This window comes from Dermacentor silvarum, chromosome 10, assembly GCF_013339745.2.
Source record: "Dermacentor silvarum isolate Dsil-2018 chromosome 10, BIME_Dsil_1.4, whole genome shotgun sequence".
Classification (NCBI taxonomy): domain Eukaryota; kingdom Metazoa; phylum Arthropoda; class Arachnida; order Ixodida; family Ixodidae; genus Dermacentor; species Dermacentor silvarum.
Window position 1 is genome coordinate 59,310,438 of NC_051163.1, and position 23,183 is coordinate 59,333,620.

The window sequence follows — 23,183 nt, forward strand, 5'->3', positions numbered from 1 at the left end:
CTTATGTTGCCACCGACCATATAGGTGTTAGCATTTCCTCCACATATGTCGTGAAATTATCTTTGTAGACAGACAGGTTGCGCTATACGGTCTCTCACCTTTCGGTTTGGGTCGGCGAGGATATCGGCGAGGAAGTCGTGATGCGCGATGTACTGGCCTCCCACGCCATAGTTGGCCAGCTGTGAGGGGCACGGAGTAGAAGTAAAAAATAATAACAGTAAATATCATTTGCGCACGCAAGACAGACACAATGCAATGAATTATAATTTTTTATTGACCTAATAAAAAGATCTTGGCGCTCGAATGCGGCACCGGTTACTTTTTGTCTCATTAACATTTAGTGTTTTCCAGATTAGTTGCTATACACTCTAATACTCTAATATACATGACATACACCTGTAACATAGACATACACATATATACGAAGTGCTTTTATCATTAGTAGAACTTTTGAAACTCCGTCGTGGCATTCAGCCTAACTCTACTTCTTGACGTTGATTACTCTCAGATGTGGACATCATTTGCACGAGAGATAAAATGAATATTTAAGAAATCAACAAAGTTTCGCTAATGTTATCCATCTCTGCGGTACAGCCCAAGGGACAGAGATGGATAATACTTTGTTTATTGACGGTGCTGTGCACAGAAAACTATCATCATAAGCATTGGCTCGACGTATACATGTATACATGTAATAACCAATAATTGAGAAATATATTAATGAGCCGTCGGGATTAACCCAGTCATAAATACCGGGGACGCACGTTTCAGCTTCGCTGGTGAACGATCTGTACGGAGTGTTTGGACGGTCAATTATTGGTTACGTCTTTGTGTTTCGTAATGAGATTACACATACGTTCGGTTGCGACGGAGAGAAATACGTCACTGATGGTACGCCCGCAGTACGCCGTTGTCGCTTGCGTTCGATGTCTCGAGTTTGCTCGGCGGCGTGGTTAGAAGCATTCGCCCGCCATTGCCGCTTGCTATTCTTCGAAATGAAATTGATTCAAACTTAAGTCTCTCCGTTACGTAAGACAGTGAATGGCTCATGCCTCCTTAAGCAATGGCTCATACCCCCATAAACGCGGCATCCCCATTACGACGACAGAAGAGAAGGGAAATTGTACGTTGGAATGATGAGTGGCAACGGAGCCAGCTGAGGAAGACGACGACGACGACGAACGCGGGAGCAGTGACACGAGCGCGTGCCGAGCAAGAGCACGAGCGCAACCCGAGGGGCGCCAACGAGCCAGCTGCGGAAGAAGACTACGACGCTCGAGCCAATGCTGAATATGACAGTTTTCTGTACACAGGCGATGGACGGACGCTTTTTTGTTTCGCCTAGCCATATAAAGCTTCGCTTTAAACAGTGCGAACAATACATGCACTGGCCATACAAAGCGCAGAAGCCAGTAAAACTAAAACACTCATTTGAGCACGACATCTCTAGAAGATAACCGTGAGGTGTACGTAAATCCGCTAATAGCAATCAAATATGGCAGTGTTCTCAAGCAATTAAGTAGTATTTCAAATGTGTTAGTTCAATCGGCGTTACGCACAACATCGAACTGTTCCATTTTAGAATGCCTTTAGAACATATTCATATAGCTTAGCCACCGTATAGCCCATCACCGGCGGCCAGCTGCTCTAGCGATGGCCGAGGCGTACAGTGCACCGCAAATGTAGTTTTGGGATAAGGCAGGCATGAGTTCGCGAGGCCAATTTCTATCGGCGAACTTATTCTATTCTTATTTTATTGCAGCGTAACTTCATCGAGTGATCGCGCCAATTAGCGCCATCGATAGAACTTGCAAATGTGAGCGTCTCAAAGTGATAATAAAGGTAACGACGCGCAGGCATATTGGTTTCACACGCTTACAGAATTTCTTAATGCACTGATGATAAGCCCTCTTTATTCAATATCCATAGATGGCCATTGACAAGCGCTATTACGGTTTTTACATGCGCGAATCAATAATTTCATGAAAGTTAAACGAGGAATGCTCTGACACGTGGGAATTCTTCAGCAAGAGATCCATGCACTCACCTGGTAGTACTCCGCTTCTCCTTTGAAGTAATGCGTTCCCAGTCCAAGCAAAGACTCGACGAATCGATTTAACCTCGTTGCCACCGGTGCATCCTCGTCACCGAGCCAAGCACTGCAAAGCAGGTGTATCGCTCAGCGCTCCCGATTTACTTGGTCAAGCTCTTTAACCAGCGACACCAGGAGTACTATTATGGACACACTATAAATTCCGCCATGTTGAAGTTTTGAGCCAATCAGAGGAGGTAGTGGCTGCCCCGTGAGCCAATCAAGGCAGAGAAGATGGCGTGTCTGACAATGTGGCGGGATTTGACAATGTCCAACATAGCATCCCCGCCCAGACACACAACTCACACGCACCACTCACGCCGCTACACCAACAACCGGTAGCAGCTTACAGTATATAGCCGCGTGTTGGGCTGATTTCGCTAATGATTTCGTCACAACCGCATCGAGTGTCTGGCGTTAGCTGATAATTGTTGGTCTAGCTATGACGTCGTGTGTACGTCCTTATCTCTGTTTCCTCAGTGAATGCTTGGAGTGTATTATATATTTATACATACTGCGAATCCTTTGTACAATTTTAGCAAGTGCAACATACATGGATAAATGAGTTCGAATGATAAAACTAAGACACTAGTGCCAGCGCAATTTAGCAAAAAATAAAATAGAACCTACCATAACAAGGACTCAGAAATCGGAAAAATGCCTTTAGAATAAGCATCATAGTAAACACTAGAATTCAACATTAATAAAACCATGCATGCAACCATAGCAGGAGTGGCACACATGAACAAAAATATTGTTGCATTAGTAAAAATAAAATATCTGTCCAAATGCAATCAAAAACCAAAATAATAGAACATATTTGAACAGCGGAGCTGTTTATGCTTAGAATAATCTGTCTGTCGTCAGCAGAAAATGTGGGCCGATCCTGGCGGTAGTGAAGAAAGGGTCCAAGCGCAACGCCGCTGCAGAAAGTGTACACAAGTAGCGAAAATAGATTACCGTCTGTTTGAGCGGTGCGTCACCAGGAGGCGCCACCAATCCGTTAAGCCCTGTGAACTAGAGAAGCTGAGCCGGGCTAAGTCTAGCTAAGCATGGTTGGGACTACTTAAGCTGAGGCAATCATCGATAGCCAATCGATAGCCAATCAATAGCTAATCGATTATCAATCAATAATCAATAACTTCCCGGAAATGCTGGGGATGACATGGCAGTACTTAGCCTAGTCCAAATACGTGGCCAATACCTTGCGATAGCCAATCGATAGCCAATCGATAGTCAATCAATAGCTAATTAATAATAGATCAATAATCAATAAATTCCGGAAAATGCTGGGAATGACTTGGTAGTGCTTAGCCTAGCCTAAAAGCCAGGACTAGCTAAGTGTCCATCAGTTCCTCTGTCTCTTTAGCATTGCGCCTCCAGTGCAAGCTACGCTATTTTTTTAAGGAGTCATGCATAAAAAATACATATGGTAGAACGAGCACTCCTTGTACAACTCCTAATACAGTGCTCGTTGTCATAGAGATGTAAGAAACATGAAATATGGAATAGCGCATACACAGTTAACAACACAGGAAGACACCAACGAAAAGACGTTTTGGCGCTGATGCACCTGCGAAACAGATCAGGTCGTCTAATAGACATTGACCGTCTTGTTTAACATCTACTGCCATCATGCTTTTGTTGAGCATCTCAGTTTTGTCAGCGTTCTTCTTTTCTCTTACGTCCGGTGTTGCTAAACGAATAACGGATGCGGCTGGTGTGGGGTGAAATAACTCCAATTATTACAATAGCCAGAAAACATGTGAAAGGACTGCGTCATCTTACTTTGAACTGGTCCGGATCAGGGATGTCTCCATACCTTGCGCCCCGTAGTGAGTGGACCGGAAAAGCTGGGAAAGCAGGAGCAACGATCACTCACGCGATTGAAGTGCCCAGCCTTGTGACAGCGAAGCATATTTGAAGCATTGTACCTTTTTAACGAATACGATGATGCTATAATATGAGACTGAACTACATAAGCAATGAGTAATTTTAGCCATTCTCATTTCTTTCTGGATGCTGTTTTTGCTGTTTAAATGATGAATGTGCACTGAGCGGCATGAATCCGTTAAGTAGCTTGTACGGTGGCTTCTCGATTGATGCTGCTCAAAATTAGCTCACACGCTGACCTAGGTATTACAGTGGCACATACGCTAGCGTTAGTAGTAGCCAGACGGTTGCAGTACTAATCTGACACGAATGCATTGGGCGTCAGCGACAAATGTTTCCGAAAACTGTTAGTTGAGAATGTCAGCATCTAGCGATAATTGCTCAGCCGTACTTGTTTTGGTGTAGTGATGTATGTGTTACACTGTAGCTACGTAGCAGTGCACAAAGAGAACGCCTTGCAAGAGAATTGTGTTTATTCAGTTATGAAACTGTCTTACGATTTCAACAACTTCAATTCGTGGGTGCTGCGCCATGGTGAGCTTGAAAACCACAGCTCTCTATTTTTCTGTTTTCGCGAGACGACAGATAAGAACGTGCGCAATGAAACCGCACCTGTCCAAAAGGTTGTAAAAATGCACATGTGTAATTTCGCCAGCGCAGCTCAAGGATTTGACGGTAACTATAAGGGAACCTTACAAGCCAGCATAGACAGTCATTGACTCTAGGCATCCTCCGTGAAACTAACCATCCGCTGAGAAGAAGCTGTGACGTAACTAAAGAGGAGCGTTAATTAAGCCTATGCACGACGTAAATCGCGCATAGGCTTAACGTATGCGCCGCTATACCACGCATCGTCGTGTATGGCACTAATCTACCAGTGCGGTTTCACTTAGGGATTAGTTGGAGAATGAGCTATCTAATCTTGGCAACCACATTTAAACAGTGAGGCACGTAAAGTTGTACTAAATCTGTGCATTTGTCCCTTCAAGAAATGTTTCTAAAGTCTCTGTTGGCATTGTTTTTATATAGGCCTAACGTGTTACTTGCTGCTACGTAAATAAATACGTTTTATGTGTTGAATGCTTACAAGTTCAGCGCAACAGCGCAGAATCGTCACTCACCCGAGGCGTGGCAAACGCGATCAGATCGTTTATGTCACGGTCGCCGATGATATCATGGAAGGTGATGATGTACGGATTCAGGTTGGCCTCCTCGATCTTCACGGGCTGAAGCCGCAAGAAAGCCATCTTTGCCGTAGAAGTACCGGCATCGAAGCTGTCTGTCCATCTTTGGCGTCTGCGTGTAACCATGGAAAAGGTAGTTAGCTATAGATATATTTGTTCATTTAATGGTATTGAAAATGTCGGCAACCTGTGTCGCTAGCTTTGGCACAATCGAGTGTCATATGAGTAAAGAGAAATGCGATTATATGCAGGCAAAATCATATTTAAAAGAATGAAGAACCTTGTGCGCTGGGTACTGGATGAAACAGACCTGTAAGAAAAGCAAATGAAGTTCAGGCTAGCCTGTTGACGCGGCGTACACTATAAAATGATGAAGGGCTTGTGAAAGCCTTCCTTCTCATCGCTTGTTTTGCTCTTCCGATTGTATACCCCTTTGCAGTGCAAACGCTTTGGGAAATACTTCTAGACAGCCGTTTGGACTGCCTCCATGTTCTCGCTCTCGAAGCAGGCAAATTAATCGCTGATGTCGCAGTATCATGAAGGATGAACAGTGCCAACGTGACATCCCGCGTTTAACCATTGCATTGCGTAAAATAATGACACTGAATCTCGTGTCCACGTGAATCTCGTGACACTGAATCTCGGCCGCGGCGGCCACATTTCGGTGGGGCGAGGTGCCAAAAGGCGTTCATGTACTTAGGTTTACGTGCACGTCACAGAACCCCTAGTGGTCAAAATATATCCCAAGTCTGCCATCTCGACCTGCCTGACATTCAGAACATGGTTTTAGCACGTAAAACTTCATAATTTCATGTAATTTAAAGATTTCTTCCCTGCCTATGAGTGTGAACAAATATTTTGAAATTTGTGACGAAATCCGGTTGACATACGATAGCTGAGCTTTCGACGAGAAATTCAAAACATGACGGTTCGCCTTTTATTTTCTCCAGTATTGCTCAACCCTTTATTTTCAGCAAATTGAAGGACAATATATATATATGAAAAAAAAGAGAAAACACTTTACCAGTCTCAACTCTTTAGTTGTTGCTCATCAGATTATGCACCTTTAAAAATCACTCGAGTCCTATTTGGTGATTTTCATCGTTGTGATGATATCTTAAGTCCGCAGTCTGATGGATTCCATCCTATGAGTATTAGTCTATGAATTGAAATTTGTAGGATAACAAAGAAACCTGAAAGCTAAGGACTGCGCAACAAGCTATGGGCTGTAAGGTTTTACACAAGTCGGTGTAACATTAAGATGGCCGTACGTTAAGAGACAAGAAGATGGACTGAGAGTAAGGGGAAGTAGCTGATAGTCTCGTCGCGTTTAATAAGTAAAATAGACACTAGGCACATGCTGTAATCCAAAGAACAGATAATCGGTGGGGTATTAGAGTGGCACAGCAGGTGGCAAAAGAAAGGAAACGTAGTCGAGGCCGGCAGAGGTTTAGTTGGTATGACGAGATTACGAAATTTGCAGTTATAAAACGGGATCAGCAGATACAAGACAGGGGTATCTGAAGATCGCTGGGAGATGTCTTAATTTTGCAGATGGGCATAAGTATTGGCTGATGATAATAATGGCGATAATTATGATGAAGACGATGGGGCGAACGTTTTAAACGAGCGATCTCCAACTACCGCGGTCTCGTCTCGGCCGAAGCCATCGTCGTCTCCGTTTTCTTTGCTGTAGTTGAATAATTAGGCGAATTGTACCGATTGCACGAGTTGCTCACCCTGAGCTGCTCTCCGCGGCAGAGGCGCTTGTAGTTCTGTGTCTCCTGTGCGCTGGTGAGCTTCTCCTCAAACAGCTTGGTCTGGAACTGCAGCGGCTTCTTGTACCGCTCACTCACGGGCACTCCGTAAGTCTGCCAGTGCTGTCCTACAAAAATCCATGCACAGAACAAGAAAAGGGAGGAGCAACGCATCGATTATTTCCATACCTTCGTCAGACTGAATATATTGGTTGGTTAAAGAAGTCCTATTATGACATTTTCGGCTTTTCAATTATTCTTTACTTTTAATGAAGCTCCTGGACCTTGAACTCCGCAAAAAATACTTGCACGCCTAAGAGTGCCCAAAATAATTTAACAAACCAGCTTGTCCGCAAACTAGTTTCCATTTTACCTTTCCGGAGGGTGTATTAGTATTATATATTTCTCTTATGCCTACCAATATTTTTGTTCAACGTCTCAAGTGTGCGTGGTTAAGATTGGGATACTAACAATCGTGCAGTTAGAATAACGAAAGGAGCGTCAAAACGACACTCAAAGCTTGTGTAACAGAGGAGAAAACAATGACGTTACGTCAGCGCCAAACAAATAGTGTATAGGGAAGATAGGCGAGTGAAATTTATAGCTCACCGGCTTTTCCCATGGAGTCCAGTACGTCGTCGTGCTGTGACAGAGAAAACAAAGTGACAGGACGGAAGAGTGAGTGATGGAAGAACGTTAAGAACTGTACACAAGCGGCTGTCCCACGCCGAGCGACCCACCACCGATGACACGAACCGTATGTATACTGTATTCGCGAGCCAGCCGAACGTTTTCGTGCCACGCATAATACAGTCAAAGGCCTTGTATGGAAACTGCCCATTGGATGGAAACCCTTCTATGGTGACAGATACGGAGACAATAATGCTGTTGAATTTGCTGAAAGAGCATGTGACATGGTCAGATTCGTTAGCAATGGTCGCACCGCTCTGTGCTACCTTTCTGCCGGGGGCCAATCAGCCCGGCAGATGGGGTTATTAGTAGTTTATGCCGAAACTGCAATTATGTAAATGCAACTGTATGACAACCTTTTATGAGAATTGGGAATTTATAGTTTGGGGGCAAAAATTTTACAGTGTGGACTGTCACCTCGAAACAATATTCAGTCAGAAGGAGCCGGACCTTTGAGAAAAAACTTGGAGTACGCTTAAGCTTCGCCTTTAAGAGTGGAACGCGATAGCGTTATTGGACGCCGCTGACGCCGGCACCGACACCATATTTTCTGCGACATGGGGCCCGATCAAAATTTAGAAAGGCTTGGTTTTCAACATTCCCCTCAATGTTTCCTAGAATCAAGGCACAGCGAACCACCATCAGAATGCTAATATTCAATTAAAAGGTGCTTCGATTCCACCACGGTAGCCTTGTTCACAATGACAGCAAAGGGCAAATTCCACTAAAAATTTAGTTACGTGTTATCACTTGCAGCAGGCATCGCGCATATTTATTTATTTATTGACACTACCTCAAGGACGCTGTACACATGCTTTTATAGGAGGGTTGGTGCAAAAACAAGTTAGTTGATGTTGAGCAAAAAATTACTTAATGGCGGCTTTGAACAATACAGATGGAAGACTGGTGGTATGCCTGTTTAGCGTGTGCGCAGTGGTTTGAATAATAAGAGATTCTAGGTTCAAACGTGGAATCATTTTTCCTTCAGCACTGGCGATGATGACAAAGGCCTCATACCAGTTAATCGTACCCATTAGACTTCGCGTGATTGAAAATAAGGAACGCACTGGTTAAACGGCAGAAAAAAAATCTAGACAGAGCAAAACACTGACTTCCAACAAGGTTTACAAAAAGGCAATGAAAATATATAGTAGGCCAAGGGGCGTCCGCATGCCCAGATGCCCCAAGGCTACCGAAAAACGAAGGAACAGACAAACCTGTGGTAAGACAAAATAAGAGAATCAGAAAACGAAAGCAAGTTGTAAAAAAAATGCGTATGAGTTTAGGAGTTGCCACCCCTGAAGCTACGCCGCCTCGTACGGTTGAAAAACGCAAGCTTTTTATCAGACGATTCGATGGAGGGCGAACTAACACGCTAGTTCTCTACCGTGGCGATTTCCGTGCCCTCAATAATTTCCTTGGGGACCATCGCGTTGCTCCTACCAATCACAACGCACTTATAAAACAAAGGTGCCCATGAATTGCGCCCCCTCCGTCACAACTCCGGCCGCTCACGTTTACGCCTACGCTCACCCGGCAATCCTCCCAAACCGCCTGCGTTTGCCGGAATACCCGGACAATCGTCCGCGTAGCCATTCGTCGTGTGAATGCAGCATTAGAAAGTTTTAGCATGTCCGGCATTCTATTAGAGAGTTTTAGTATTGCGGACAATGTTTGCGTTAGCGTTAGCGTGTTACGCACGCTAAATCTTTGCAGAACGCTGTTCGATAGAGTTTTCGTATATCGTAAGACAACGATGCGCCGCTAAGCGCAAAACTTCGCCGCGCCATCTAGCTGCCAGTAGTCAAAGCAGCAAAATGAGCAGCTCGACAACCAAACTAGCCGTGTGGATCCACGCCAAGCCTTGAAACGAGCCTGCATGGTCAAGCCAAAGAAGGGTCGAGGGTGCCGCCATGTTTGCAACGCTAAAAACTTAGCGAGCGTTTAGCGTCTCCGCTATATCCGAAAAATAGCGGACGCACGCTACGCGCAAAACTGAAATAGCGTTCTGAGCATGCGCAGTCTGACCCCGCTATTTCTTTGCGTTTAGCGTGGTGCCATTTCCGCAATACTAAAACGGTCGATTATACGCAGGCGGATAAGCCGCATTGCCGGGTTAGCGGAGGCGTAAACCTGAGTGGCTGATGGCCTGACTATACCTGGTGGCGCAGTGCGCACCCGACAAATACAGAGCTAATATTGGAGTAACTAAGTATATTCTACGTCACTGCTGGGGCAAATTTTCTGAAGCGACGTAATTATGAACACGGGTACGCCACTGCAGAAAGTTTACACAAGTAGCGCAATAAGATTATCGTTGACTCTGCGTTTTTCTGGTGGAGCACTGCGTTACCACGAGGTGCCACAAATCCGGCAAGAGCGGGCGGTTTTCCGGATGAGCACGTCCCCCACCGCTCATCCGGCAAAGCACCGGCGCTTGGCGGAATACCGGATGCACTAAAGCTCTCTGTTAAGAAAGTTTGAATACAGGCAATCTCAACCCCCCCTCCCCTATATGCTCGACGCCTGCAGCACATGGTAACATGTATTGAGTGTACTTCACCGTTTGCGGTCTTTGTGAAAAACGCTCCCGTGGAGGAGCCGAAATGTCTTTTAATTTCATGCCTTTTACTTTAGTCGGTGCGGTGTGTTATTGACCCTGATCTTCCACGACCCGACGGGATTCCGTAAAAACCTCAACTTAATAGGTCCGAGGATATGACGCACCTTTTTGATGAGTAAATCGAGGTACTTCGTGAGATCCTCTGTTGGGATGGACGGCGGCTTCTCATTTGCCACCTTGTCTATGGCTCTCTCCACCCACTCCACGGAGCGGTCGTAGTAACCGTTGTGCACTGCCACTTGGCCCATGAAGAAGCAGTCTCGAGCTGCCCGGGAAAACAGAGGTAATCTTAATTTAGTGATGTACATCCTACTGAACGTTTGAAATGTTTCACTAGCTGTAGGGCGCACATGTGTTCATACTACAGTTGCAATAGCGATACGCATCATACACATCGCTTATATACTTCACCTTATTCTGTAAGCAAAAATTACTACTTAAAAATGACTTTTTGGTTGCGAGCCCTGTGTTTTTACGTCTAAATGCGTCGTGACGGATTATACACTAAATTCAAATTTCATTAATATAACTATGAATACTCACTAGAAAATGCATGAAGAATAATTCTACAAGCGTGACCTTATGTTTGTCTAGTCCGAAACACCTTGGAATACAACTAAGTCGGCCACATATAATGACAGTGCAGCATAATTCGCGATGCAAGACGATAAATCCACGAGATACGTCATATCGAGCCACCCTATCATTTGGCCACTCGCCTATCTTTATACCTTACCGCTATCGCAGTCGAAGTGATTAATTTAACAAAATCATGATAAACTTACATTCTTAGCTGATTTTTTTAAAAAGAAGGTATTACCATCCACTCGACTGTAGCACGGTGTTAGAGAGGAAACATTCTTTTCAGCTTCGTGCTAAAGTCGGATGAAAGACAATTTTTCGCTTTCTTGAACCTTTTCCCACCTTGCAGGTGAACTCATTTGCCATATTCTGTGTTCCTGCGGTTCAAGTTGTAGATTAAATCAGCCTCGCTTTGCGACCTACTAGCCTCCTGGTATGTCCAGTTGGTAGAGCGCCTGGTCCTGATAGGCGTTGGACGCGGGCTCCACCACCCGGACCAGGGAGCATTTTTCTTTAACTGCGAAGTTTACTTTCAGAAAACCCGTACAAGCCTTCCCTTTCCAGTGTCGTGCTACAGTTGGGTGGGTGACCGAGATGCCCCTTTCCTGAAACACCCTTCAGGGCTTCCACGTAATTGATCTGCCATATTTTGCGCAGGTTTTTTGTAACGGTCACCGCTTAATTTGAGATGGGCTCACCGGTGAGCGGAATGCGGCCGGGCACTGTGCGGTTCCGTGTTCCTGACGTAATGGTCAGGTGACCGTTGACGAGGTTGGCCATGTCCAGAAGGTAGGTGTCTTGGAGGCGCGTGAGCGAGACGGCGATGCCGTTGAAGTCCTCTTCCCACGGCAGCAGTCTGTTGGCCCGCATCGCGGTTATGTTGGGCAGAGGGTCTGTGGCAGAGAGTAAAGGGAACGGAAGAAACACGCGAGGTGTTGATCAGAAAGAATGAGTGGGCTAGTTCGCCGGTAATGTAGAGAGTGTTGTCGGTATCGTTGGTGAGCCGTTTGCCAAGATTACGAAGCCAGCTAGAACCATACAAGGGAAGTCAAGTAAGCAGGCGTTGGCCTGAAAAGGTAGACAATGTGCACCGAGTGAAAGAATTACGAATGTTTTTAATACCCGCTGTAGAGTAAAACACACACGCACGCACGCACGCATGCACGCACACCACACGCACGCACGCACGCACGCACACACACACACACACACACACACACACACACACACACACACGCACACACACACACACACACACACACACACACACACGCACGCACGCACGCACGCACACACGCACGCACGCACGCACATACACACACACGCACGCACGCACGCACGCACGCACGCACGCACACACACACACACACACACACACACACACACACACACACACACACACACACACACACACATGCACACACGCACACATGCACGCACATATTTTCTCTCTCTCTCTCTCTCAGCTTGCCTGCCAAAATTGCCACAATGCACGGTCGAAGGTAGACGAAGTACACCATTACATTTTGAGGATTGCTATAACGATGTTCTGCTGTACTGAAGTGCAGGACGTTGCTCACCTGATGCGTGCAGCTCGTGTATCTGCGATTCGATGGAGGCAAGATCAACTATCATCCTCTTCATCAGGTGGAAGGCATGGACAGGGTGTTTCATGTAGTCATAGACCTCGGAATCAGTTTCCAGATCATGGTAAGGCTGCCTCGTCGTCACAAAGCTGCGTGCCAAACATAGTAATGCTTTTCACGAATCCACGGGAGGGATGCAGCATGAAATGACCGCTTCCGGCTAAGCCAAAAAACAAGTAACAAGAATATACTTGCATACCAAGAGAAAAGAGCTTATAAGCTTAGCGAATTTACAACGTCCACAACGGCAGAACTTTGCGCAATACTTCCATACTTCCTGCTTTACGTTACATACATGTCAGCAGTCAGAGCCTCTACACCGGGTTGTTCTGAGTGACTCGCAAGCCTCATTGCTGAGCTTAAATGAAATCAGCGTAAGGCAAACAAACTAGCACATTGATACGAAATACAGAAGACATATGCCATAGCGAAAGATCTACAACAGGACATAACTTTCCAGTGAATTCCAAGTTCAATGTGAAATCATAGGAAATATAACAGTTGATCACATGGCACGTGCAGCGCATCAAGAGAATGAATTATCACTACTTCCTCTATAGTGACGAGTGATTCGCGATGTTTATTGAACAAACTATGCGGTAAGATTGTCCAAGGAAACTTGGTTCATAAATTATGCGCAGAAGTCTCAATTATGTAATATTGAACCTAGAATATAATTCAATATTCCGTTCAAAATTAGCCGATCTGTTGAAACAACAGTTCATAGTCTTCGGCTAGGCACTGCCTATAATAAAAGCTTCCTGTATAGGATAAGAAAACCTAACAGTGCTACATGCCCATGTGAAGAGGCTAAACAAGACATAGAATACCCTTCTCCTACACTGTAAAATACGTGATGCTCTCCGTAAGAAGCTTCCGGGAAAACTTCGTGGCTTGGATAGACGGGCACTATCCTTAGGAAAAAATTTGGGTGTATGGTGAACAGAAAAACTTCAAAACATCGCTGCGCGTGCCTTAGTCCAATTTTCGGAGAAATAAAAAATATCACAAAAATACTCAGTCAGACAACAGGTATTGCTCGCATTGTTATTATTAACAGGTGCCCTTGATTGCATGTTTATTGTACAATAGTCTTCATGTACATGTAGCATTTGTGTCTACGTACAAAACTGTTGTATTTAGAGCACGGCATTCAAGAAGGACCTAATTCTCAAGTACCCAACATCTTCTGTGTGAACATCTCGGTTTTGTGAACATTTATGCTTTGTCAAATCAAGTGTTGCCTGGGAAGCCTTCGGGGTATTGTGAGTATTTATGCTATGTGAACTCTTATGTTGTGCGATCATTTATTTATATTGCAGGACTTAGTACGGGAATGTTCGTCCATGTGTTTATTAGTCCAGTTTTGTGATCGTTGACAACTTTCCGACGACAACTAACACGTAAGGAAGAGGAGTAGCCGGTGCCACATATAGGCACCAACCTCTCCTTAAATACATTTAGTAAAAAAATATGTCCGCTGTATTGGTTTTTCTTATCTGTGTTGTCAAGCAAAGCACGCCTATAGTAGGAAGTCATGTCCCATGTGAAGTAAGAAAGATTCAGGCGATCATGCCCTTGAAATGTGCAACTCATTAATGCGTCCGTCAACTCCATGAAAACCTTAATTAGCGCCTTACGAACAAGTTGCACACCAAGCATTAACCAAACCACATTAATGCATTCACGGACAATCTACAGCTTTCTGATACGTCGCAAGTACACCCTATGTGGCTCCCGCTTTTAGGCAGCTTGGCCTACTACTTTACCTTGAACATGCAGGAGTTAAGCTTGCGGGAAGACTCGCGAAATGTTGTGACAAATTCACATAGTGCTTGTCCTGTCTTTCAGAAATATTCTTCAATACAGGCTTCGTGTTGTAGTGTTGTCCCCAATCAATAAGTGAAGGGACATCCCTATTCACGAAAAAAAGCTAGGCAAACCACAATGTTTCCGATAGCACTAGCATTAGAATCTAGTACCTTATATATGCGATTGAGAATTCTCAGTCACAGGGACACTGCGTTGATTTCGTATATGCATTGTGGAAGTATTTGCGAAAATCGGTTTCTGATGAAGGTTCTACAAAGAGTTGCGTTCGAATCCAACTCCTTTAAATTTTTCATCCCAGACCAATTAAACCCAGAACAATGCTTTCACGTGCACTGCTCTGGTCAAGTTCCTCTGGTGTTACGTACGCTGGACACTAATAGCCTTCCACTAGCGGTAAACAAAATACTCCCTTGTAGAGGCCTTATGAATTTCACTCTGAATAGCCTAATATATCATTGATGTGTTTAGGGGCAGCCCCGTCATTGCTCAGCTGTGATGCATAAGAAGGTGTCTAGTGTGATCACAAGGTGAGTAATCGAGAAACAGGAACGATGACGAATGTAACCTGAACTGTGCCGATATTTGAGCCCCCTCTCAATAGCCTAATATGATCCATTGATGTGTTTAGGGGCAGCCCCGTCATTGCTCAGCTGTGATGCATAAGAAGGTGTCTAGTGTGATCACAAGGTGAGTAATCGAGAAACAGGAACGATGACGAATGTAACCTGAACTGTGCCGATATTTGAGCCCCTTCTCAACAAAATAATGCCCACCTTTGGGCCACACTTTAAGCATACATGCAACTTCTTGTAAGTTCCGATATTAATAAATTTTACAGGCCGGAGTAGTGTCGCCGACGCAGCCGGAGGGAAGCCATTAACTGCGGCACAACGCCCCCGGCCGCACAAACAACGCCGCCGGCCAGAGTGACGCAGAGGCAGGTAAGATATCAAGGGAGAGATCAATACAGCCAGTGGTCGTTGTAGGCATAGGTAACTCCACAATATACATTCTTTTTTTTATGAACAGAGAAAATATAACACAACTAAAATTCTGGGGTCTTACATGCCAGAACCACGATCTGACTATGAGGCACGCCGTATTGATGACTGCGGAATAATTCTGACCTCCGCGGTGTTCTTTAACGTGCATTCAATGCACCGATACCCGAGCGTTCTCGCATTCGCCCCTATGGGAATGCGGCCGCAGTGGCCGGTATTGAACCCACGACCTCGAGCTCACTCATCAGGCCAACGCCATATAGGGTTACCGCGGTCGGTACAGAAGATCAAGGAGAGATAGGCAAAAAATTAGAGGACGCTTAAGCTTGGCGTTTAATTGTGGAAAGCGCTAGCATATTCAATGACTCTCCTTGACTGCTTCTAATGCTTCCCGCAACTGCAGCTTATGTAACCATAATGTTTACCGGGAAACGCTGGCAGCGAACGCTATGCACGAAGGCGAGCTTTCGGGTCGAAATGCGGCCTCTTGCGTGGGCCGATCCCGGAGGTATAGTGCACAGCCGCGACTAAAGAAATTACATCATTTTCAGGTTTCTGTTACTGTTTTGCACTTTTGATATTTCAATATGAGAATATTTAACATAAAGGGCATGCGCTGTCGGCGTTCTGTTTCATGACAATTGTTTGTGGGCTGTCATGTTGAAGATTGCGAGGAATAACCTTGTCAAGAATGTAAGACACTGTATGAGCAACTTTAGGGAAAGAATGGCGTGGCAATGTGACCCTCAAATACCGCATGTCATACAGCAAGGCGTGGCATATACATTGTAGCGCCAACCGACGCCGCAACGCAGGGACGTTAAGGTTTGCGCTCTCAGCCGGCGCCTTGAGGCAAGCTGTGAACGACGAAGATAAAGTTGGGCGGCGCGTGGTGGCGGCGCAAGCACGGCACGCGCTAGTCCGTTCTAAAGCCTGCTGAGCTGGCCCTCTTGCTCTGGCGCTCCGCTGGGACCCCTCGGTTTCCGACAACATATACCTAAATATATACGGCACTTGTCGCTCACGGACAACGCAGCCGACGCCGACACCGGAATTTCTGCGACACGGGGCCCATAACGCTGTCGCGTTAAATTGCTAGACTGCAATAGATGCAGTAAAACCCGATTAGCTGAAGCAGTCTACGTATACTACATAGGTGACTAGCTTTCACTTCCCCGTTGCCAATAGAAATCATCATTATCATCATCATGATCATCATTACTGAACCCGAAACAGGACTTTTCTTAGACGATCCTATCGTGTGATCGCCCGCTTCGAAGGGCGGCGGCTTCATCATCATTCATTCATTCAGCTGGGGGGTAAAATTCACGATACAACAAAGTGCTCACTTGAGGATGTTAGAGTGCAGCGTAACGAGGCGTCCCGCGTAGGCCAGAAGCATGAGCCGGACTTCTCTCTCGTGGTTGACCAGATCCAGGAGGTTGGAGACCGAGGAGTAAAAGTCCCGCTGGTACTGTCCTGCACTGCACAGCGGCAGCGCCACTAAAACTGCGATGGCCATCGCAACACCCGCAACACGATGTCGGCTGTAAAAAAGACAAAGCAAGCGGCGTTTTAAAGTGTGGATACGATGTTCGCGGAAATTGTCGAAACGATCGAGACAGAATGACACACGTTTCAAGACCATGATACTCGCACATGTATGGCAACATTTCCACGTGTGTGGGTTATACGCAGTAAAGAGAGAAGTACTCTCGTTTTGCACCAAGAGCAAAATATACTGGAATAATTATGGAAATATTTTATATTCGCAAGGCAGCACGTGCGACAGAGTATTAAAGTTCCCATCAGTCGCTGTAAGGAATTAAGAGGATAGCTTTTGCCAAGGCTAGGCCACTCTAGGTTATGTGCTATCGCTAGGATTGATTTGACTAATGTTTGTTTTATTACAGCGTAAGCTGTTATGGGCTCATTCCAGTAGCCGTTTCGGGTCGCGATGACGCCGCCGCCGGCGGCTCCCGCCACGTAACCGCTATCGCCGGAAACGCGAAAAAGGTACCCGATTCCCACCGGGATCGAGCCCGCGCCCGCTGCGTAGGAGCCGGATACTCCACCACTGAGCCACGCAAGCGCTTGCTATCGGGCCTAGGAAAATACCCTTAATGCAAGCACGCAGGGGGAGACGACTTGAGGCTCCACCAGTATGGTGGCGCCATCTAGGTAAGATGTCTAGAAACGCAGCGTCCGCAGGCGCAGACGACGATATGCGATTCAGACGAGGCACGCAATCAACGTGCTCCCGAGTTGCCGAGCCTCCGCCAGTGTAGTGGCGCCATCTAGTTAAGGTACCTGCAAATGCGGCGCGCCCGACATGTTAGTTGCAGTTGTAAGGCTTGATCGGGCTCAGCAGACTGCTGTGCAGAGAGCATTACAAGCCTCAGCTCGCCGTCGACGCCGGGCGCACAGTTCCGATCGTGCTCGTCAAAACGAGACGAACAGACTGCCTGTTGTGCGTGGTGCCCAAATTGGAGCTACTCTTGAGCCAGTCCACGAGCTTACGCTGTGACTGTGGTGCGTGTGCCGTGCAGGCCTGTGACTTTTTGTTTACGCCACATGTATTACCCGACGTGGTTGCTTAGTTGCTATGGTGTTGGGCTGCTAAGAACGAGGTCGCGGGATCATTCCCGGCCACGGCGGTCGGATTTCGATGGGGGCGAAATGCGAAAACACCCGTGTGCTTAGATTTAGGTGCACGTTAAAAAACCCCAGGTGGTCTAAATTATTCTGGAGTCCCCCACTACGGCGTGCCTCATAATCAGATGGTGGTTTTGGGACGTAAAACCCCATAATTTTTTACGCCTCATGTGTTGGCTGACGCGAATGTAGTCGTATCTGTTGCGCATTATATTTTTGTGGAATAAACTTCTTAGTTGTCCATCAGCGCTTCCGCTTAAACCCAGAGCAATGTATTTCTGTGCACTCTTCTCGTTAGTTCATCTGGTGTTGAGGGTACATTTGATGTGTGTAGGGGCTGCCTAACGGACCAGTTTCTTGTAAGATTTATAACGCACGTTCTTTTTTTCCCCGCTACACGGATTCAGAAAGTTCCCTTGTTACGTGTTACAGCATAAGGAGGTTGGTCCTAGCTAGGGGTGGATCTCGCCTTGCGAAGGCATGATGCAATTAATCTGCCCGAGCGTCTCCCTGTTTTTATTCTGCGGTGACAAACATGCGATACGGTTGAACGCAGCGTGTGCTGATTTGACGCTACGATTTAACGTTTTAAAGCGCAGATAGAATGCATGGTACTCCATCAAGTGCACCTGTACACCTAGGCATGCGCAGGAGTTTCGATTAGAGGAGGGGCGGTGGGGCTTCTAACTTCTACTTTTAACTATCTTGCAACGCATCCCCCTACTCCATTCAATTTCTTTTTCGAGTGTTATCTATTCACCCTCTGGCACTTGGCCGACATTCAACGAGGAGTGAAAATCCACCCTATAATATAATATTTATTGTCTACTTGATAATCGCTTATCACACTTCTACATTGCAATGTGCTAGGTTGTTGTGCATGGTGTATTTAATCTTCAGATTACTTTAAACGAACTAAAACCATGCACCAGGCACTACAAAAGTTGGCAGTGACTTTAGCATTCGCTAAAGAGGATGAAGGCGAAAGGCTGCTCGCTCGCGAGACACTCATTAAATTACTTCACACTCTCATTCGAATGCGTTGTTACTTCCTATTTCTCCCACCAAAAGCCGTGGGTTTGACTCCCACCAAATGTCACGAGATCAAGTTCATTAATTACCTCTACCTTAATTAACTGTGCTTTAATTAACTGCGCCTTAATACCAAAGGTCATGCGTTCGGCTCCCACCACTGGTCGTGGGTTAAGGGTGGCACCATCAATTTTGGTGCCATTGAATTTTGGTGTCATAACGCCGGACGGTCAACTTTTCGACTCATGAGCAACTTAAGGCTTTCGATTAAAACAATCATTAGAGCGCAGGCATGATAAATCAACTGTGGCCAGACGTCCACGGAAGCGCTATACATGAGTAGCTAAGCGAGGAATCCAGAAATTCCTTGTCCTATTAGCAAGTATGCAACAACAAACAGGCGAAAAAAAAAAATGATTTCCGGCCACTTTAAACACGTGGCAGCCTATGTATGTCTCTGCAGTGGAGTCGTGTTAAGCCCAAGTAGCGTCATCTACCCTCGAGAGTACGGGATTCCCGAGACGAGCCACTTTTTGGGCAGATGCCTTGAGAGACGCCTAGCGCAACCTGCAGCGCTCAGCCAACCGCCCAGGCGAACGGGCGAACGCTCTAGGCGAACGGGCAAGGCCCACTCCTCAGTTGCGTATACAACCTGGACGCATATCGACTCCACCGGTGCGTGTGCGTCTGGAACCCTTATCCCCTTAAAGAGACTCGGGCCCACAACGCCCATCACACCTCCCATCGCCATGCCAGCTATGATGATCCACACTCCGAGGAGCGAAGAAACAGTGACAATGACTCTGGTGACTGTTGCTGAGGATAATGGTGCTTATATCTCTATGGAGTCACGAATACAGTATCTTATATACGAGGGGTACTCAAAAAGTTGCCGGAATGGTGGTTCAGCGTGCTAATGTTACGACCTATGGCAATGCTTACCGAAGCACCTTCGAAATAGGACCCTTGCGCGTCACACACTTGCTCCATCACTCCCGCCATTGCTGGAAGCAGCGGTAGAAGGCTTCTTTCGGAATCTCTCGGAGCTTAGCCGTCGCACGCGCTGCAAAACGTGTCCCCTCGAAGCCCATTTTCAGAGTAGAGAACAGCCAAAAGTCGCTTGAAAGAAAGAGCGAACGAGAGGAGCCAGCGGGCGAGGGAGAGCGAACGAACGTTTTCCTTGCCGAGTTAGACCACCGACTTACGACGAAAACGGCCGAAAGAGCCAAATAAAGCTGTTCGCTTTAAAAGGAAGACAGGAGAGTGAAGCGATTGCTTCGACCGGGAATTCGTTTATATGCTGCGATAAAGAAACATGATGTGTGGTGTCTCGGTGGCTATGCTGTTGCCCTGCTGAGAAACGCTGCTGAGGTCGGGGGTTCGATTCCGACCGCGGCGGCCGCATTCCGTCGAGGGCGGAATGCGAAAGCGATCGTGAACCGGCGTTTTGAGCGCACGTTAAACAACAGCAGGTGGTCAAAATTAATCCGGAACCATTCACTACTGCGTCCCTCAAAACCCACTGTGCAGTTAGGGACGTTAAGCCCCACAATTTAATATTTAGCTGGGACAACAACATTGTCCGATAGTGGAGACCATTATATATTTTTTGTTTGTTCCTCGGATAATGTCGTTCGCCCACCACGAAGGCATGGCTAAGAATCGAGGGGTATAGAATGGTTTGGAGGATGGGTTTGAAAGTTTTGAAAGTTTATTTAACATAAGTAAACTATACAATTACAAAGTACACATTTTTGGGACCCAACAAATTTGTTAAAGGGTCCATAAGGGTTGCGGTTGAAGAACGATGTGGTATAGCCCGAATTGAGAGTATGTCTGGCGTGCACGGGTAACCGCCATCATGTCTCGAGTTATTGTGCTAGAAGGCCGCTAAACCTCCTCTGACAGTTTGGATACATTTTAAACAAGCACGCGCATCGTGTACCGTGACGATCACCGTCGGTAAACATGGCAGCGCTGCGCTCAGCGGGCACGGCTCACTTAAAACAAAATATAAAGAACAATTCCGTGCTCCTCTCCGGGCGTTTTCGGTTCCTTCTTCGCACGTTGTGCTCTCTGATTGTGCGCCGCTGAAATTTATGCGAAGTTTCCGCTCAGTCGTCGAACAAAATGAATGAGGCGGGCTGAAGTGGTTTGCATTGCGTCGCAAGAGGAAAGCGCAGCTACCAAGGTTTCATATCCTCTCAGATGACCTCGTACTGTGTTTGGTAGGGGCACGCTGCTTCTGGCCACGCGGTCGCGAGAAGAGGAGGCACTTCGCTCTCAGAGGCTGGAGCGTCATCTGATGCACAGTGAATTCGCAGCTGCAGCCAGCTGCTACGCATGTTTTTTTTTGTTTTTGTTTTTGTTATGTTTTTTACAAAAGAACAGCAGATTTTTTTTATGGCGTTTTACGTGCCAAAATCAGTGCTGATTATGAGGCACGCCGTAGTGGAGGACTCCGGAAATTTGGAAACAACAGCAGATGTTGTGCATGGCAACGTCTACACGTACTTCAGACTAGCGCAGCATTTCACGATGTCGCTTGACGTCACCCCCAACCGGGACGTGAAGGCCACGATCTACTAATTGTAATGCACTACATGTACAAGTTTATCTATATTTTAATTTCTCAAGTGAGCGTTCCTTGCCAGGTGCATAACTTTCTAACCTTTTGGATCGCTTCAGCTTGACTTTAATATCGACACCTACCCATGTATGCAACGTTTGCTTTGTGCATTGTTTGCTTCGTTGCAACGCAGAATGGGCCCAGTGAGGGGTGCGCAGGGAGGGCACAGGTGAGGGGTGGGTGTTCGGAGAGAATGTAGAGGCAGAGAGAAGCGCTTCTTCCTAGAGGGGTGACTGTAACTGAATGAGGTGCTTCAAAAAGAAACGCTCCCTTCGGGTTTTTGAAATAATAACGAATACCTTGACAGGAAAAGAAGGGACAAGCCATAATAACGGCTCGTATGTGGCATATCATTATGTACCAGGTATTTTATTTTATTATTACTAGAATTTCTTAAATCGTATGTGTCAGATAAGGCAGTTATAATGATTGAGCTGAATTATTCGAAAAGGTGGAAATTACTTGCGCCGAGGTCATCTCTAGTTAACGGGTACATTGTTTTACGGCTTGCACGGTAATTAGCCAGTTGCGATGATGTCCACAATTGAAGCCACTAAGCTCTCGGGCAGGCGAACATGGAACGAATTTTGAAACTAGCAGCAGCTTTGAGACAGCAACATTAAATTTGCGCGAAAAGACGCTCTTGTTCCCTTTACTTTTTTTTAACCAAAATGCCTTATTAAGCAGTGTAGGATAAATTTAAATGGAACACCTATGCATTTCGTCACACGTTTGACGGCGCTTTTCTCTTAGCTGGTGTCATCCCCGAAATGTCGTACATAGAGCGGATACTGAGTTTCTTTTTGCTTCAAACTCTTAAAAATGTGTACACAATGTACTCGAATTACCACACTGCAGGTAAATTCGCTGCCTAGCCAAATATCGTTAAAAAAAGGCAATACAAAAAATAAGCGTGCATGAATGGAAATGACTTGCATATTCTCCTGACCCTCCCTCAGATTTAGTATAGTACGTGGTGTAACTTGCTCTCAAAAGTGTCACAGGCGTATAAAAGGGCATCCTCGGTCCTTTGTCTCTGTATGCTTTATCGTGTTTCCGTTAGAGCTTCGTTTACTCAGCGTAGCTTATTCCGCTATTCATTGCTCGAAATTGTGGTGCTCCTTCTTATACCCTTTATTTTCATTTAACAAATAATCCATTTAAAAACACTTCCCTACTGTTCTTTTGCGAAGCAAATTATGAAATGCGTATTTATATATTTGGTGGTTTATTAACAAAATGATACTCTGAAAGCTGTACCACACTAGCGCAAGGAGCTTCATGTCGATCGCAACGATCCATAAAGATTGTTTTTCGGGCCGTAATAGTTGAACAGAAGTCCTCACCAAATGCATGCACCATATATCAACTTTCCCGCGGCACCGCACAGTTGGCTGACTCGTCGAGAGAGGGAGCCACGAGTGAATCCTGCAGCCACACACTGAAGAAAATGAGGCGCTGAACTTTATTGTGCCATGCCCGATTCATGGCCAATCCCCCATAGTGGATTGTGCTACATCTACAGGCACCAAACCAAACCACACCAAGCCATGCGAATGCAATGAT

General features: G+C 46.0%; 1 protein-coding gene across 1 annotated transcript in view; it reads right to left on the bottom strand.

The window, feature by feature from the left end:
- Window positions 1–23,183, bottom strand: part of LOC119465729 (prolyl 4-hydroxylase subunit alpha-2-like) — a 36,578-nt gene that overhangs the window by 5,916 nt on the left and 7,479 nt on the right. Inside the window, 11 exon segments of the mRNA XM_049656953.1 lie at window positions 99–179; window positions 2,048–2,159; window positions 3,881–3,945; window positions 5,107–5,226; window positions 5,228–5,281; window positions 6,909–7,054; window positions 7,536–7,569; window positions 10,344–10,504; window positions 11,520–11,714; window positions 12,402–12,556; window positions 16,651–16,848. Coding sequence (XP_049512910.1) covers window positions 99–179; window positions 2,048–2,159; window positions 3,881–3,945; window positions 5,107–5,226; window positions 5,228–5,281; window positions 6,909–7,054; window positions 7,536–7,569; window positions 10,344–10,504; window positions 11,520–11,714; window positions 12,402–12,556; window positions 16,651–16,848 — 1,321 coding nt within the window.